The sequence below is a fragment of the Oreochromis niloticus genome, linkage group LG11 (assembly GCF_001858045.2).
Source record: "Oreochromis niloticus isolate F11D_XX linkage group LG11, O_niloticus_UMD_NMBU, whole genome shotgun sequence".
Classification (NCBI taxonomy): domain Eukaryota; kingdom Metazoa; phylum Chordata; class Actinopteri; order Cichliformes; family Cichlidae; genus Oreochromis; species Oreochromis niloticus.
The window spans coordinates 10,742,823-10,759,697 of NC_031976.2; the positions used below are offsets into that span (position 1 = coordinate 10,742,823).

Below are 16,875 nucleotides of genomic sequence, written 5' to 3' on the forward strand. Positions count from 1 at the left end.
TTAAGAGAGAAGAGGCTTTCTCCTGGACAAACTTCAACACAAGCCGTACTTCAGTTTATTTCCAATTCTACTGTCATGAACTTTGAAATTTAACATGGTAACTGAAGCAGGTGGGGTTTGAGATCTAGCTCTTGGGTTTTTTGCAGTTTTTCTGAGCATTGCATGGTCTGATGAAAGACGAAATCCACTCCTGACATTGTTTTAACACAAACCTGAATGCTGCAGTCCAACAAATTACCAAAATTTGCGCTTTTACAGAGGTGCTCACACTTCCAAATAACCAATTCATCAAGTGTATTTGATTAGCAACACCTGGCTGCTACTTACCTCCTTACTTCCTATTGAATCAGGAAGTGTGCTTATTAAAACTTTCTTTATAAAGCAAATAAACTGCAATTTTTTTAACAGAACCAAGCAAATCAGAAATAAGAATCATCAACAAAAGTTCATCATTTTATATTTTATATATAAATTAACGATTTATACATTGCTGATAAAGAAAAAATACAAATTTTTTTGATCTTACATGACATTTACATGTGAAATTTTACACAACATATTCAATAACTTACAAATGCTTTAATTGCATAAAAAATATATCTCTTTACAAAAGTTTTGTTATATGTACATGTTCTTATTCACAGGTTCTTGAACGGGATAACAACTGTGTGGTACATTTAAAAGCATTCTACTCTACTCCGGAGTCTCTGGGTGTAAGACTGACTGTATACTGTTTTGACCAGATGCATTTCTTTTTTTTTTCATCCATAAGAAATGTGAAACTTGCAAAATATAGTACATATCGATAACACAAGACATCTTGCCAAAGAATGCCATCAAGTATCAAAACTGTATAAATGTACAAAATGGAATAGCAATGACAGGAGTCAACGTAGTGGTACAAAGTACTATAGCAGCAATTGCTATACTGGATCACTTTTTGCCAACATGCACAGTTATGAAACTATGAGCTGCTTTTTGATGCCTCGTCACAGATAAACCCTCTGACATCACTCTGCTAAATCATTGCAAACTGTGCAGATAAATTACACCAGTGTGCAGTTTTACTAATGCAATATATGTAATGTCTTTCTTAAAAAACACATGCCCATACAGTATTCAAGGCACTGCAATGATGTAGAAATGTGATGACAGTGTCAAATTCTATTCTTTTTTTTAAATATTTAAAACATAACTGGTCTTGGATGGGAGTTCAAAACGGATGATGGTTCATGTTTAAGTGTGCAAATTCTTGTGTATACTGTACATTTGTTGGCAGAAGCTGATGGTTTCATAAGAGATTACAAAAAAAAATTGTTTCAGTGTTAATAAAACAGGCCAAGGCCGTGTATTCATCAAGTGTCTTAGAGTAGGAGTACGAATAAAGAATATACTGACTAAGGCACGGTTTCCCAAAAGAATTGTAGAACACACACCGCTCTGAAAATTAGAGATGATGGGGTAGTTGCACTTATTTTGTTTAGGAGTTACTCTAACAAAAGGCTGTCAAAATATTGATTAACATAATAAAAGGCTCAGACTGCCCACTCACATATCATTGCGCAATTTACTGACTTCCAGGCTTAAATAAACTTCTGGGAAACCTGGCCAGTTGTACGTTCTGTGCAGTGTAGTTATTCTTGACCTTGTTTTTTTTAAGAAAAGCTGAACTAATTAGGCAAGCAACTCCTACTTTGAAATTCTTGATATATACAGGCTCAAGGCCGGGGGTTACTTCACTCCAGATTTGGCTCATTTGGGGCACAAAGTTATTCTGAGAGGCAAAAACCATCAGTGGAAAACCTAGCTACCAGTTTAATAAGTCCCCACATCACCAATTCACTGACAAGTACAGAACGGTTGGCCTTGTCGAACTGTGCAAACATTTCAGTCAAAAACAAATTCATTGCAAACATCAATAAATACTAATGCTAACTATATCTCTGGTGAAGAAAATGCCCTCTGTTGTCGTCAGAAGCCCAGGCCTTCCCAGTGGCACTCGGAAAAGTGTACTGCACCTCAGTAATTAAATCCCTGGCCATACATTTCCTCAGTAGGAGGTACCACCCAATTAAGAGGTATAATTGACCATATAACTTTGAACAGACTTCAGCATCGACGCTATTCAAAGAGAGGCTGTTTCTCTTCTACCACTTCATCTGCGCTTACACACCCCGCTGCTTGGAAAACAGAAAACAGATTAGATTGATCAACTCACAGTTGAGAGGCTCCTCACCTCCATGACAGAAAAATAATTCTCATCAGGATGATGTAAGACTAAGACGAAAGCAAACAAAACAGCGTAGATCTGGGCTGTTTTGTTTTTTTGTTTAGTTTTTTCTTTTTCTTTTTTGTTGTAACAGAAAACATTAAATTTTTCATTTGGCATTGCGAAATAACCCCTCTATATTTATACTACAGAGTATAAAATACTCTATTTTATCTATATGCCGCAGGCTCTTTTATTCATAAAGCCAACACTCACAGAGTGCAAAAAAACACTTCTCTTCACCAGACTAGGGGAAGATCTGAATAGGTGCGGTACCTACCCTTCCTCACTCTTTCATCTTTTACTTTGTGTATACGATCGATCGCAACCACCTTAAAGTGTTGCTGAAAGTGTGCTTTATGTTTCTGAGCAATTCGGTGACTTTAGAAACTGGGAAATATATAAATATGTCTATATATAGTCACGTGAAGCAAACCCGGAGAGGTTGTATTCTCCGGCCCTTTTTCTCATACTCAATAGACATCAAACCATGGTGCAGATGGTGTTGAGATTGGGGTCAAAGCGGACAACTTTCCCCTCAGCAGCTTTTGTGTTCGTGTTATACATGGGATTCTCAAAAGTGGCCTGTCCATTGTTGTTCTCGTGGACAGAGCATCCTGTGTACTGCGCTTTATCTGTTTTCCTGGGGAAAAAAAAGAAAAAAAAAGAAAAAAAAAAAAAGGATGGAAGAGTGCATATTAGTTAGAGATAGTAAGCCAATTATCTACCATCCTTCCAATCATATAAACACTTTTCCATTATCTTGGTCCGGACTGCTGTAGCTGGTAAATGAGACTGAATTGTAATTACTGTTGAAAAGAGCAGTCAGAGGTGCCCTGTGCCATTTCTCTGGTAGGTAACATAATGAGTGCAAAATTTGCATGCTATGCGCAGAGAGCTATTCCGTTTAAATTAAGGGGAAATCCTTCCATCTGCACACAATACACACCCTGTGCATTACTTACACGTGTGAACATATAGCAAATTACGCTTCGTATCAAAGCCGTTCTCATTAAAAAACCTAAAGCATGCTGCTGTGTAATACGGTTTAGATGGTAATACGTTGACTAATATTGCATCAGGCTTTGAAGTCTCTCACAAGTAAGTTACTGTATCGAGTGAGGAACTTTACTGCGATAAAGCAGACTATGGAAGTGGGCCACTGTGTACCATCCACTACTGGCTGCAAATGTGAGGACATCTAGAAATATCTGGGAGTCTATATCTTTTTTGACATCAAGTGTGTAGTAAATTACTAAAGCTCAACCTGGGAACACAGACTCTACATTCTTTCACATGTGGGAACCAAAGAGATGTCCACTACGGCAGCTAGTGTGGCAGAAACCAGGGTTCACTACGTACCGCTGCTTGTAGAGATAGAAACCGAGGCCTGCAAAGATGAGAGCAAAGAAAGGCACGAGGATGGCGACGGCGACAGAACTGCTGTTGGTGGAGCCGTTGGTTTCGGGGTCGGTGAGCGTAACGTTCTCTCTCACGCTCAAACCTGCGACACGGCAAACGCAACATTTAACCAGAGGAAATGTAAAACAGAGACTATATGCAGGATATGCATTGAAAAAAAAATGCAAAGAACAAAATAGAGAGACAAAAAACAGAATGATACATATCTGTTGGTGATAATGACGACGATGATGAAAATCATAAAGCTGGAGTTGGAGACACAGCAGCCAGATGATATCCATAATGATCATACTGATGATGATCACTGTGACTGCCATAATCTCCTGGAGACCATCATATGATGATGGCAGCGTTAATGTAGAGCACACACAAGTGAAGGGCAATGATGGTGGAGTGGATAATCTGCTGCTCGCTGTATGGTTGAGGTAAGAGGTGGCTGAAAGCAGGTACGAGGAGTAAGGCACTTTAAGTGTATGAATGCTGCCAGTATAATAGTATAACAGCCATATTATTCATATAGTATCTCAGTTTGTAGTTGAATTTTTTTAAATAATACTTTACATGAATGCCTTTAAAAATTCAAAGTGTCTTTGGTGCATGTGTGCTGGAGTTAAGTGTCCTTCTCCAACCTCTTCAGCTCAGATGGAACGATATCGAGACAAATTTTGCCTGTCCCGAAGGAAAGCGACAAGCAACAGTGACCAATATGTCGGCTGTCACGTATCCATGACGAATATATGACTGCAATTTCCTAATCCAAAGCAATGATGAGACAAACAGCAGAGGTTGGGCATTGGAGCAGGATTATCATTCAAGGAAATCATGCAGATGAACATTAAGCGTAGAGTCACACACATTGGTCCACAGTAAAGCCTTAAGAGCTTGAAAAGAAAATGACAGTTCTTTAGGAAATGCGACTAAAGGACTGTCACTTTGGCTCATCACATGAGCCAAAGTGTGGAAAAAACAACAACCCCCCTCGAAGGTTTAAATACCTGGGACTCTCCACCTTTTGATTTTAGAACTGAAGTAGACTCTTGATTTTGAGGTGAAACGTTTTCAAAAACCTTAAACAAGCTCTTAAGACTACCATGACCTGGATGACTGAGAACCTACACAGATATTCCACAGTAAAGTTAAAAAATTCAAGCAAATTGATAATAAACAACATGTTGTTAAAAATGGAAGATGATTAGATGGATGTGTGACAGATGGCAATGAGGATTACTGTATTTGAAGGGGGAAAAATGCATACCAAGTCGCTGTAGCCCAAACTGTCCGTAGTCTTTACTCTGTATGAAGCCTTGGAACACATAGCTACCGCCCTCAGGCTCAGCTGAAACCTGGCAGAAATGCATAACGGAGGTCTTGAAAAACATTGCTTTGTTTCAGCTGCATAAATAAAATCTGTGACACATCTGTTCTACGCGTCATCAAAAACCTCTGCTATACCGTATTTAGCACGACAGCCGACACATTCTGTCATGCTACATTCAAAAATAACACCCTTGTTTCTCCGAAACTCTTCTGCAGAAGCTGTGAGCTATGCTATCAATAGCTCAGCGGTGTGCAGTCGCCTGTCAGTGGCTGTTATTAAGTGGACCTTGAAGTTTATTTTAGAAAAAGAACTTCAAATTCAACAACCAAAATGATTGTGCAGTTGTTCCGGGTCCCTTAGATCTCAGGAGTACGCCTGAGCTTATTCAGCAAATTGTCAGTGCAGGTGCAGTGAAATGGTTTGTACACCACGCCTGATGCATCTGATGTTGAGCCAGTGTAAACATGCACCAGCGGGAACACACAGTAAGCTGAGAAATTACTATTCTGCTTGTGAGCACATTCTTTTCTCATATGTTATGATTTTTTTTTTTTATATCTCTCTTGGCGCTCTTAAGTAGGATCACAGCAAACAATAAGGACACAGCGGTTTCATTAAGTCCAGGGGAGGCTTATTTTTGGCTTCCAACTAGTTACAGCCCATTTCTCTCATCATTCTATCTGTCTGACAGACTTAATAAAATAAATTACAGCTGCAGCGCCCGCTTTTTGTTCTCCAAAGATTACTTCCCGTGTGATTCAAATTCCTGTTTACACTCACAAATCCGTCCATTGCCCAGGTCTCATCAGTAATCCTGCTCAAGGAGCTGTGGGCCACTGCTCTCATCTGGTACAGCAGGAGCATTAGCCGTGCCTCCTGGCGTTTGTAGACTCCTACAAGGTAAGGACAAGAAGAGAAATGATGCGAGTAAAGAGATGAGGCAATGAGTGTGGCGGAATGATAAAAGCAGAGAGAAGCGAGCGGGGTAAACGAAGAAAAGCCGGAGAAGAAAAGAAGAGGTGAGAAAAGAAGAAACAGCTGGGGGAGGAGGGGAGGAGACGAGTGACTCTTGAGTGGGCAGTTAGTCAGTCACTCGCTGCAGACTGATACATCCGTCTTTAGCGCCAATAGTTAATTTCCACTCTCATGCATGAGATCATTTGGTGATTGACTGATTGACATGAGGCATCCTCAAAATAAATGGAAGTGACACACAGATTTGTTGAGGGGTGGTTAGTGGGGAGGATGTAGAAGACAGATGATTTATTGATGACTCACCAGAGAGCAGAAACTCCATGCTACTGTCTCTTAAAGTTACATTGACTTTCCCCGTTGTGGCATTAAAGCTGGTGACTGTTAAAGTCATTGGCTGCTTTTGGCCCTTGTAATCATACGAACCCTTCCAGATGAAATCAGGCGCAAAGACGTCATCGGGAACTGTGGGAAAATGAAACCTCGCTAAGCAATGTCAAAACATTTTGTCACAAAAAATAAAAAAAATAAAAAAATCAAATTAACTCCTAGGTAACCACCGGTGTCAAACACGTATATTTTAAACATCAAGTCAACATCATGGTTGTAATTCAAGCAGACTCCAACGCTGCAAAAGGGTAATTAGAAACGGCGTGGAATCAACATAACAGACAGCTGATAACAATCTCGTCATTCAGTTTGAAAATCAAGTTCCTTATATGCTTTGACAATCTCAGGCAGTGATAATTAAATACAATTTTAAAGCGATAACTGTAGGCTTGCTCTGTGAAATCGGCAGAACTTTTTAATATTATGCAGTGGGAAAACTTCTTCTAGCCTGCAAGTATGCAGAAAGGTGACGGTTTGTAGTTAATAGCAGGAAAAGACATTAATCTTGGTCTGAATAATAACATAGTAATTACTGAAGAAGTGGGACTTGGTAGCCAATGGTCAATGGTGGTCACTTAATTTGTGTAAAGATGAGAATTGGAAATGCTAAAAGGGAAAATAAAACAGGAACCTCTTTTTTGTGTTTTGCACAGAACCCTGGACAGATTTTCTTCTGTGTTTAAATGCACTTTTTAAATATGAACAGTTTACCTACCCACAGTATTTAGTATTGATAACACAAGCCTTGATGATACAGTCTTGATATGTGCAGGCTTTACTGACAACATTTGAAGCAGCCAAGAGTCTTGACCTGCTAACGCCTCTTTAGTTTAACACTGATATGGTGGTATATGCTACATGCTTATATCGAACATGGACACAATGATGGTGCCTACAATACAGATACCATGTTAACAATCTTACATTATGTTAGCATATCAGAATCTGCTGAATAACAGTTCAAGTACAGCTGAAGCTGATAGAAAAACATAATAGTAAAGAGCTTTAGTGCTCAGTAAGAATAGAAAAGAGCTAAATAAGTACCAGTCCATTTGGCAAGGATGAAAGCTGTCCTAAAGGTCTGGAAAGAAAATATAAAAATACAGATTTCAATCTGGGAGGAAGCTTCATGTTTGAAAGCTTCATGTTTGAACCACATATGCATCACCAATTAATTACAATTTCTATTAGCATATTTTAACGAACACATTTAAATTTTTTTCTTTAATGCGTTACAGTGCTCTTCGATGCTCAAGGCAAATTCAGAGACTTTAGTATATTTTCATCATAATTACAGCATAAATTTACATGCATGTATTATGGTACAGTTTTACAAGTAATTACCATGCTGCACCATTTTCTATTACAGATGAAACGCGTCGTACGTATATTATGCGAATATCGCTCCCTATTATGACCTGTTAATTTTGCCTGGAACAAATTGGATTTAAATCTTGTTTTGCAGTAATTATTTACTCTAAATGACTCTGAAAGAGGCATATATTGAAATGGAAAAAGGAAACCTGCTGTATTTGTAATATAGCCAAGGACAAATATGCACCACGCTCTACACCAATAATTTTCATCATTTTAATAATTCTCCTCTGCGGAACCTATAACCTGCAAATACTAAGCTACAACACTAGGTTTTGTGCAAAAGGCAGTACATAATTATTATTTATGTGATCTGATGAAGATAAACATTGCTCACACTATGCAGAGTGCATACAATGAAAAAGGGCGAGCGTTGGTTGGACGAAGATTATTTTTTCCTGTTGTTTAAGAAACAAAATGTTTCTGTGCAGCAGTTAATGCCGAGCCTATCAAACGGCAGATGCAGTACAGGATTGTCGACTTCTGCATGTATTAACTGGAAAGCTTGTACAGTTCAATACTCACCGTTTATTTTAGGGCTTGGTGTTCCCGGTATATGTTTGACAGTTTTCTCATGCGATTTGGAACCGGCTGAAAAGAACATAAATATATCTGTCACAAAGATATTGTGATACACAGCAGGGTCTAACAGCTGGAGGATGTTTCCAAAACAAATAGCACTCAGCTGTAACATACTGCCTGTATTGTAGTTTTCCCTGTTTTGCTAAAACCTCTGGTGGCTATGCTCTAACGCTAACGTTTATGAAACTTTGAGAAACTTGCTGGCAGTTATACGACAGGCTCACAGAACGCACCTCATTATTGTTGTGGCTGATTTACCTTTAACTCCAACTCTTTCCCTTCTCACCACTTTTTCCACCATTTGCCCCCCGCAGACCTCTGCCAGCCACGTACCTCTGCACACGGGCACCTTGCCAGTCCAGCTGCCGTCGGAGCGGCAGACACGGTGCTCTGAACCTCCGGAGAGGAAATAACCTGGCTGACAGGTGTACACCAGGGTGTAGCCGTACGAAGGCAGGTCTAGACCCATGACGTCAGCGTTGGCTGGGCTCCGCGGCTGCTTGCAGGAGTGAGCTGGATATCAAGCAGGAGGAGCAGTGTGTTAGTACACACGCATTCACATCACAATCCCAGACATGCATACAAATAGAGTCGTACACGCACACATACAGAGACGTGTACACACCCAACTCCGAAAGATGTACAGATAGAGAAGAGATAATTAAGCTCTCACTAGGGGGAGGAAGAAGAAGATACAGGGGGTGGGTGGGGGGTAAAAAGGGAAGTACACATATCTTACAATTTAATTGAGTGCAGGCAGCTATTAGGAAGCATGCTGATACTTTAATATGTTTATGTTTCTGTTCTAATATGACTACAATCTTGTGGGTTGGGATATGCACTGCTTAACTTTACACTGAATTTTCCTCCAACATGAGCGGGAGCCAAATTATATCCAAACTTTAACTGTGTCAGCTACCGGTCACAGATTGCAAACAATAAGGAATGGTGCAACACAAGGTCTAGGTGAACTCATTGTAATTCAGCTAGCAGCTGGAAAAAACCCCCAAAACATTTGGAGGTGTTTGTGTATATCTTGAAATAATCGAAAATGTTCAAGGGCAGGACCGAGCCGGACTAAGCTCACTGGTGTCCTTGTGGGGAAAAAAAGTGCTGAAGGGAACGTTGTTTTAAACCTTGTGAGAGTGTACAGCATGAGAAAGTGCATGTACGGTTTCTCACACACGACAGTGCGGCTGGGCTGACTACACTGTGAAAAAAAAGTGTGAGAGCTCCCTGACAACGAATGACCAACCACTAAATAGTTTGTCATGTTTTATTTGGAAAGAATAAAATTCAGAAAGTGAAATCTCCCATCCACAAAAGTGTTGAAATGTGTTTCGTGTCCTGTCTTCTGTTTCCAAAAAGTAAAACAAAGCAGGGAGAAATTTAGGATAGCATTTAGACGAATAAAAAAACTGGGGGCAAACACTGTTATTGTCGTGTTGCCAAAACACCAGTGTCTTATTTAGTCTGAATTAAATATCTGAATACACTGATTACACTTAGCTTAAATTTTCACTTCAACAGTCTCTCCCTATAAAACAAAGGTTTATGCAAATCACCCTACAAACCCAAAAAAACACACCAAGGAGCTGAGCATTCAGCCTCTGAGGCATCGACCATAATGTGAAAACAGCGAAATAATTTTGCAGTTTGTGAGTGAAAGAATATGTTGCCAGCTGTCAAATGGGAGACAGCTGCAAGTGAGTCACAGTACCAAATCAGTTCTTCATGGCGTCTTAATGACATTAGTGGCAATAGGGTGTGGAAGGGATGCCAGGATGAAACCCAGTTTGGGCTTTATGAAAGACGAGCAGACTGCTGGAAATTCCTCTTTCTGGATATTACTGCTGCTGGTGTTTGAGAAATGTTCGAGTAGTATTATATATGTGGGTGAGTGTGCATGTCTGCAGGCACAGTGTCCATTTTCTAGGAAGTAAAAGAGGTCCATGAAGGTAAAAGTTCTGTTGAAATTTAGCAGAATGCTCATCTAATGCATCATATACTTATAATTGGATGTAACAATTTAGCATGCATTAGAAAAAACTGTTTAAATCAACAGTGTGTGCCACCCAGAACTTTTTTAATGAGTTTATGAATATGGGATTAGGAAAGCTAATGTGGTTTTTATTTACACAGTGCAAAAAAGAGAAAGAAAAAAGAGAAAAACTAACTAGCACAAGTCTAAGTAACTCCTTTAAAATGACTGTCAGCACATGTCCAGTGTGGTGCACAGTTTGTAGACCATGAATACTAAAGGCACTTACAAGGCCTGTGAATTGTACCAAACACATATCATGTTCCTCATCAGATTCAGCTGACAATTTATTTACACTTCAAACGGCACAGTGGGCTTTACTTCTGAGATTACAAGGAGCCTCAAAGAACAGTTTTTGTGTTACACGACAACATGCAATGTTCTTCATTCAACGCCGCTATCTCTTAGCTACGGGACTAGGGACACAGACCGAGAGGTAGAGGTAGATAGAGGCAGACACAGAGAGACAGCCATGCTGATGGATTTCTGTAAGGGACAAGAAGGTCAGCCAGCTTTAGTAACAGCAGGCCACGGTCAAAAGCATAAAGTTAACTTTTAATCTGTTACAATGTTTTCTTTTCTTGTGACACACAACTTTATTTATTACAAGCAATCTCATTAATCTGTAGACATTGGCATACAGGTCTTTCAGTTTTTTGATTTATTCAAGTTACTCAAGTTTTTTATATATTAGAGAATGAATAATAATATTGTTATATAAGAATAACAATATAATCTGATAGAGATAACATGAGTAAGAGCCAGTAATATTAAATTCTGACTTGCGTCCATTGCATCACTTGCATTAATTGGGTTGATAATCCCTCCAAGTTTTAGCTTTTGCCAGCTGTATAAGATTGGTTGGCTTCACTTTTAAATCCATTTAAGTGGCTTCACAGTAACAGAGGACCATTTAATCATAGAGAAAGGTATTTTAGAGGATTTATGACTGTGTTTTGACCGAAGGTCACAACAGAGTGTTGGATCCATATAAAAGGACTCGCACTGAAATACATATACATAACCACTGTTTATCCACAATGTTTTTTTGGGCCAGACACCCCACTGGGCCTGTGTAACCATCTCCAGGCATGAACGCATAAAAAATTACTTGGCTTGCATTAATTTACTGGACAATCATTTGCAGTTTTCTTTATCCAAAATCTTTTTTTTTTTTGTATTTCCAATTCATAGCAACCACATGCACTATTTAATGACACATGCTATTGCAAAAAACAAAAAACAGTTAGGCTGCTAATGCCAGGAGTTACAATTATGAACCAACACAAGCAACTTTAACTAACAGCACACAAGTTATTGTTCAGGTCCCTCCTGAATACATCATTTACCTCTGGGCTAATGACAACAGCAGAAGCTAATTGGAATCTAGAGTTAACAAACCTGAGGTTCAGTCAATGCAGCTTGATTGGAGGTGTGGGTTAGAGCTACTGTGACTTATAAAAAAAACACATCTCGAGTTTTCTATTCACAAGAAGCCTGTGCCAGTGTGAACTGTGCCATGCTGAAAAGAGATTCTACTGGCACAAATAATTTACATGCATGACCATCAGATTTAGAGAAGTCTTTCAATAAAAAATATTAGGAAAACAGTGTGGCATGAATGCATGATATCTGATGGATGTGATGCTGCCTGCCAGTTAATAAGCTAATGTGCCACAAAGTTTTATGGCAAGCTAACCTACTGACGATTAGAGTATTTAAATGACCAACGTTAATGTAGCATTAGGCTAGAAATGTTTGTCAGTCATTTATTTTGAGGTTCTTTTCTTAAACTGTAGGGTAAAAGATAACGGTGACTGCCAAACATAAATTCTGTATTCTAAGACTGTGTTTTCAATTCCAGCTAACAATGACAAGAGGAGGTCAGGGGTAAAATCAATACATTTTTCAAGCCACTACAGGTGATGGAACAAGGCCAGAGAGCAGCTCCTGAAAAGTTGCAACCACAGCAGGCACACCCTGCAATGAAACTGCACCTGCTGAACAGCCCAAGTCAAGAAAATAGAGCAAAACAAAACATAAAACATTGAATATATTATTTTATGCCCATTCAAGTAACTGTGGCTGGTGGGGTGTTCTGATGGCACACAATATTCAAAAAAGGTTACTCTCAGCTTCTCAAGGACTAATCACTGTGGTAATGCGCACGGCGGGAATATTCAGTGAGCAAATCAAATCAATATCCAGTAGGCATAAACATGGCTCTTTCAGTATAAAAATATAAACTGTCTTTAGAGTAATGTAGAGATTTACTAAAGTTTAAGACTAGGTTGAGGCATTAACATATTTCTTGTTTTGTCAGGCATGGTGGAAGTCATTAATCCATTATTAATCAATTAAGGCTGAAACCTTAATTACCATATTTAAAAACAAAGCAGGTAAATAAGAATTTTAATGAGTTATGTAGCATAAATTTGCCTAACAATTGACTGAATCGTGGCCTCGGCTTCTGCTGTCGGTTTTGTGGCAGATGAAAGACGACGAAGAGCTTTAAATTAAGCATGCATATAAATTAAGAATATATTGTTAAGCATTAGGCTTCCTCAGAAAATAATGAAGAGAACTAGTGTTTAACAACGTGAAAGGGACTTCAAATTAATCTTCTCGTTTAGTGATTTGTCCTCTATTTTATTTTCATGTTATAATATTTTCCTTTGTTAGCAGCAGAGTCATCTTGACTTTTTTGAAGACTCACAAAGTGGTGCAATACAGAGTTTCACTCTGTATCAATCATTTAACTGCATGAAGATATTAATCCTCACCAAACACAGCTGCTCCCACACCTCCGGCAATAGGATGTCAATCTTTAAGTTAAAAATCACATTTTTACGTATGAGTTTTAGAAGTTTCATTTATAATTACATTGATTTAAATCTGCTCTGACTGCTGCTCTGTTTTCGGATATCCATCACAATGCTCGCAATAAATGCCATTAAGGAGTCAGAGGAGGTGCAACATCCTGAATTATTCTATAGCGAGCAGGATGACAGGGTCAACAGTTTGAAGATAGAGGTGGAGCAGGAAGGGCTGAGGAGCTGTCAAGTGTAGACAGGTATGTTTTTTTGGAGTCTTTTCTGCTTTCAGCTGAAGTTTTGAGAACAATCTTAATTAAAAAAAAAAAAAAACTTAATTTGAAAAAGAATCTCTGCACAAAAACTGATTTTATATACAGTATTGTGTAAATGTCTCTTCATTTCTTTATATTTTGATAGGTTCATAATGGGAAATAAGTGCAGGTATTTATTGAAGCATATGCAAGCGTGTGCAAACATACATGAAAATACAGTATATAAAGCAAAACCAGAGTTTGTACAGTTCTAACGAGCCTGAAAGTCAATATTTGGTATGACCGCATTTATTCTTCACCACAGCCTGAACTCTTACGCAGCATTGGTGTCATTTCTTTAAGCAGTCTTCACGAATAGTTCTTCCTGAAGGACATTCAAAGCTCTCCTTTTGATGTTGGCTGCCTTTTGTTCTGTCAGAATGATCCCACACTGCTTCAATACTGTTGAGGTCCGGGCTCTGGGGAGGCCAATTCATGACTGATAGTTTTCCAGTGTGTGTTTTTCTATCTAGGGATGCTTTTACTGCATTGACAGTGTGTTTGGGGTCTTGCTAAAAAATGAAGCTGTTGTCAATCAGACTCTTTCCAGATGATATTACTGAAAAAATCTGACCGCGTTCATATTTCCAGCAATTTTGACAAGATTCTCAACACAACTGGCTGAAATTCAACTCCAAACCATGTCAGACCCTCCACTGTGTTTTACGCGCACTTTTGCACCTCTCTCCTGACCTCTCCCGTGCATATTGATGACAATTTGAATCAATTCGAATCAAAACTTTATAATATGAATCGATCACTCCATAAGACCTGATCTTCAGTCCGGTGTGCCTTTAGGAGTTAGGTGCTTTTTTCCATGCTTGAATTATTCACCAGTCAGTGTAAAGAGGCATTAAAAAATCCTCTAAAACTGGTCAGGTACAAGTACTGGACTGAAAATGAGTTGACCTGATCCTAGAAAGACCTCTAAAGCGTGAGATTTTATTTTTGATGTTACCAACTTCAAGAAATAAAACATCAACATTCAATTACATCAGCGTGCTCTGAATATGGTGAACCTTTAACATGAAATTCAGATTTAATACAGTAGCATCAAGTTTCTACTGAAACAGCTTCTGTCAGGTTTACCTGATTTGTTTTTAGCTGAGTGTATGAACAACAAAAACACAGCAGGCACATATTCAAGGTTTCACTATTCGTCTTAAACTCCCCCTTCTCCCACTACAGCAGATGCACAGACACACAGGGCTGCGAGGAAGGCAGAGGACGCGGGGCAGGTATTGCAATGCCTCAGCTTGCTTCCTCAGTGTAAATGTCTCTGGGATTTGAACGGATGCCTTATATTTTTGTAGTTATGAAATCAAGATTACAAAATATCATCTGAAGCACATTATCATCACACAGCTAAAGTGTTTACATTGTGGGTGCTTAATCTAAATTGGAAATATTCCAGTAAAAAAACCCACTGTAGCAGAAAGGGTTTTACTGGGAGACTGGACTATGTCACATTTTAGAAAACCACTTATCTCAGCAAAGTGAATGGGCTAAACTACGCAGCCATAGTTTGGTGTCGGTCGACATTTCAGGGAGTTTAAACAGAAGGACAGTGATCACGGTGTTCAGTACAGTCTCAGGATGATGGCAGGTTGATTGAGGGGCAAGCTGCAATCTACTGCGAGGTCAGAGGTTATGGCAGGATCGAGCGAATGTGAAAAGTTACTGATGGGAGGTATCGACAGAGGCAGAGCGGGGAAAAGCAAAAACAGAGCGTCTGGAGCAGTCGGCAATGCGGATAAGCAGCGACAAGATGCCAGGAGGAGTAGTGAAAAACAACAACAACGAGTGATGTTAAGATATAGTTAGAGCATAAGGAACAAGCACTTACAGATGCAGGCTGGCTGGGTGCCAGTCCAGGTGAGATCCGGCAAACAGAGCCTTGTGGTGGAGCCCTGCAGTATGTGTCCCTGCTGGCACTGGAAGTCGACTCTGCTGCCCACCTGGCCACCAACAGACCGCACACAAAGTGGAAAAAGTCAATACAATGATGCAAATGCCAATAGGCTCCTAGCATCAAACTAAAGAGCCTGGAAAAAACACAGTGCACACCAAAGTTTTTTTTTCACTTTTTTAATGATTATCTGTAGCGTGTAGAGGCAGATGGAGGCTATTCCCAGAGGCGATGGCCCATGTTTGTGTTTGCAACTGATGCGCAGACATTAAAGAGTGAGGAAGATGACTTTCTGGTTAAAATATTCAACTGCTTTCTGTTCTGCTAATAAATGACTTTTATTTCCTTCTACCATCCCAGTCGACTCTTTAAAGACATCATCAACAGTGAATTTTCTCATTCGGTAGTCTCAGGATATTGGTAAAAATGTTCAGTAATGCAGAAAAATGCAAGACTGCAGCCATTACAAGCACTTATCTAAATAAGCTCCCTCAGCTTTCATATGGGATAAATTTCATATCACACATTCAGCTGAATGTCGTGGAGAAATTGCACTTGTAAGTGACACTCTAAAAGCAATAGGGAGGGCAAAAATAAAGCGAAACACACAGACTGAAAGCATCTCATCTCACTGAGCACAGATCAATGGTCATACCACCAGTTACTTATTTATTTATTTTTTTAAGATGCATTTCTTTCCTCCCTCACATCTCCCCACGGACATTCCGGGGGGTTGAAAAATCCAGTTGGTTTTGGGGAATCATATGCACGCACTTCTCTGCTACATCCTTGCACCCACATAACGTCATCCAAAGGAATACATGATAACTGTACCTACAAAAATCCACTGGATATTGCACATTTAGAAGAAAACGAAGGGTGATTAACACATCAGAGTTACAGTGAGTGCTACTTTGATTGGGTGCTTTGAGTTCACAGCTGTATACCTGTTAGATATACTGGAAAATGTGGAAATTCTAATATTTCAAACACCTTTATACCATAAATTCTGGGAAAAAAAGCCTTCCTAAACAAAACACACACACACACACACACACACACACACACACACACACACACACACACACACACACACACACACACACACAAAACAAATCACTCCAGAATTAAAGTGCCTACAGCCATTTTTATGAAATGCATCCATTGCAATCTTTGCTCGGTTCACCTTAAAGCCTGTTGAGTAATTCATGAAGCCATGCTCAGGTGTCCCCGGGTTTTCACACGTGCTTCTCGTGGGCTCTGGAAAAATTAGAATATGACAGTGAAAAAAAAGATTTCTCTCTGGAGTTTCATTACTGATGTGACCGGAAATAAAATGCATTTCTCTGCTTTCAATTGTCTTTAAATTACAAAAAAGCACTTTATTTTATGCATTTTGTCAAATATTTCCCTAGCAGCTAACGTCAGATGAAAATAAAGAGGCACATAAATGATTTTTATACTTTGATTT

The 16,875-nt window shown here is 39.2% G+C and overlaps 1 protein-coding gene across 11 annotated transcripts in view; it reads right to left on the reverse strand.

Moving 5' to 3' along the window:
* Positions 1–545: 545 nt before the first annotated feature.
* Positions 546–16,875, reverse strand: part of LOC100705316 (CUB and sushi domain-containing protein 3) — a 240,882-nt gene continuing 224,552 nt past the window's right edge. For 3 of the 11 annotated variants that reach the window (XM_025911532.1, XM_025911531.1, XM_025911533.1), the window contains exons 62-70: positions 16,591–16,664; positions 15,342–15,453; positions 8,661–8,840; positions 8,271–8,336; positions 6,288–6,446; positions 5,790–5,902; positions 4,947–5,034; positions 3,632–4,127; positions 546–2,912 (exon numbers count right to left, since the gene is read on the reverse strand). In XM_025911532.1, the coding sequence (XP_025767317.1) occupies positions 2,753–2,912; positions 3,632–4,127; positions 4,947–5,034; positions 5,790–5,902; positions 6,288–6,446; positions 8,271–8,336; positions 8,661–8,840; positions 15,342–15,453; positions 16,591–16,664 (1,448 nt within the window). In that variant the 3' untranslated portion in view covers positions 546–2,752. Of the gene's footprint in view, positions 2,913–3,631; positions 4,128–4,252; positions 4,443–4,946; positions 5,035–5,789; positions 5,903–6,287; positions 6,447–8,270; positions 8,337–8,660; positions 8,841–15,341; positions 15,454–16,590; positions 16,665–16,875 lie in introns of those variants that run through there. The other 8 variants (XM_025911540.1, XM_025911536.1, XM_025911535.1 and 5 more) reach the window with 6 other exon arrangements.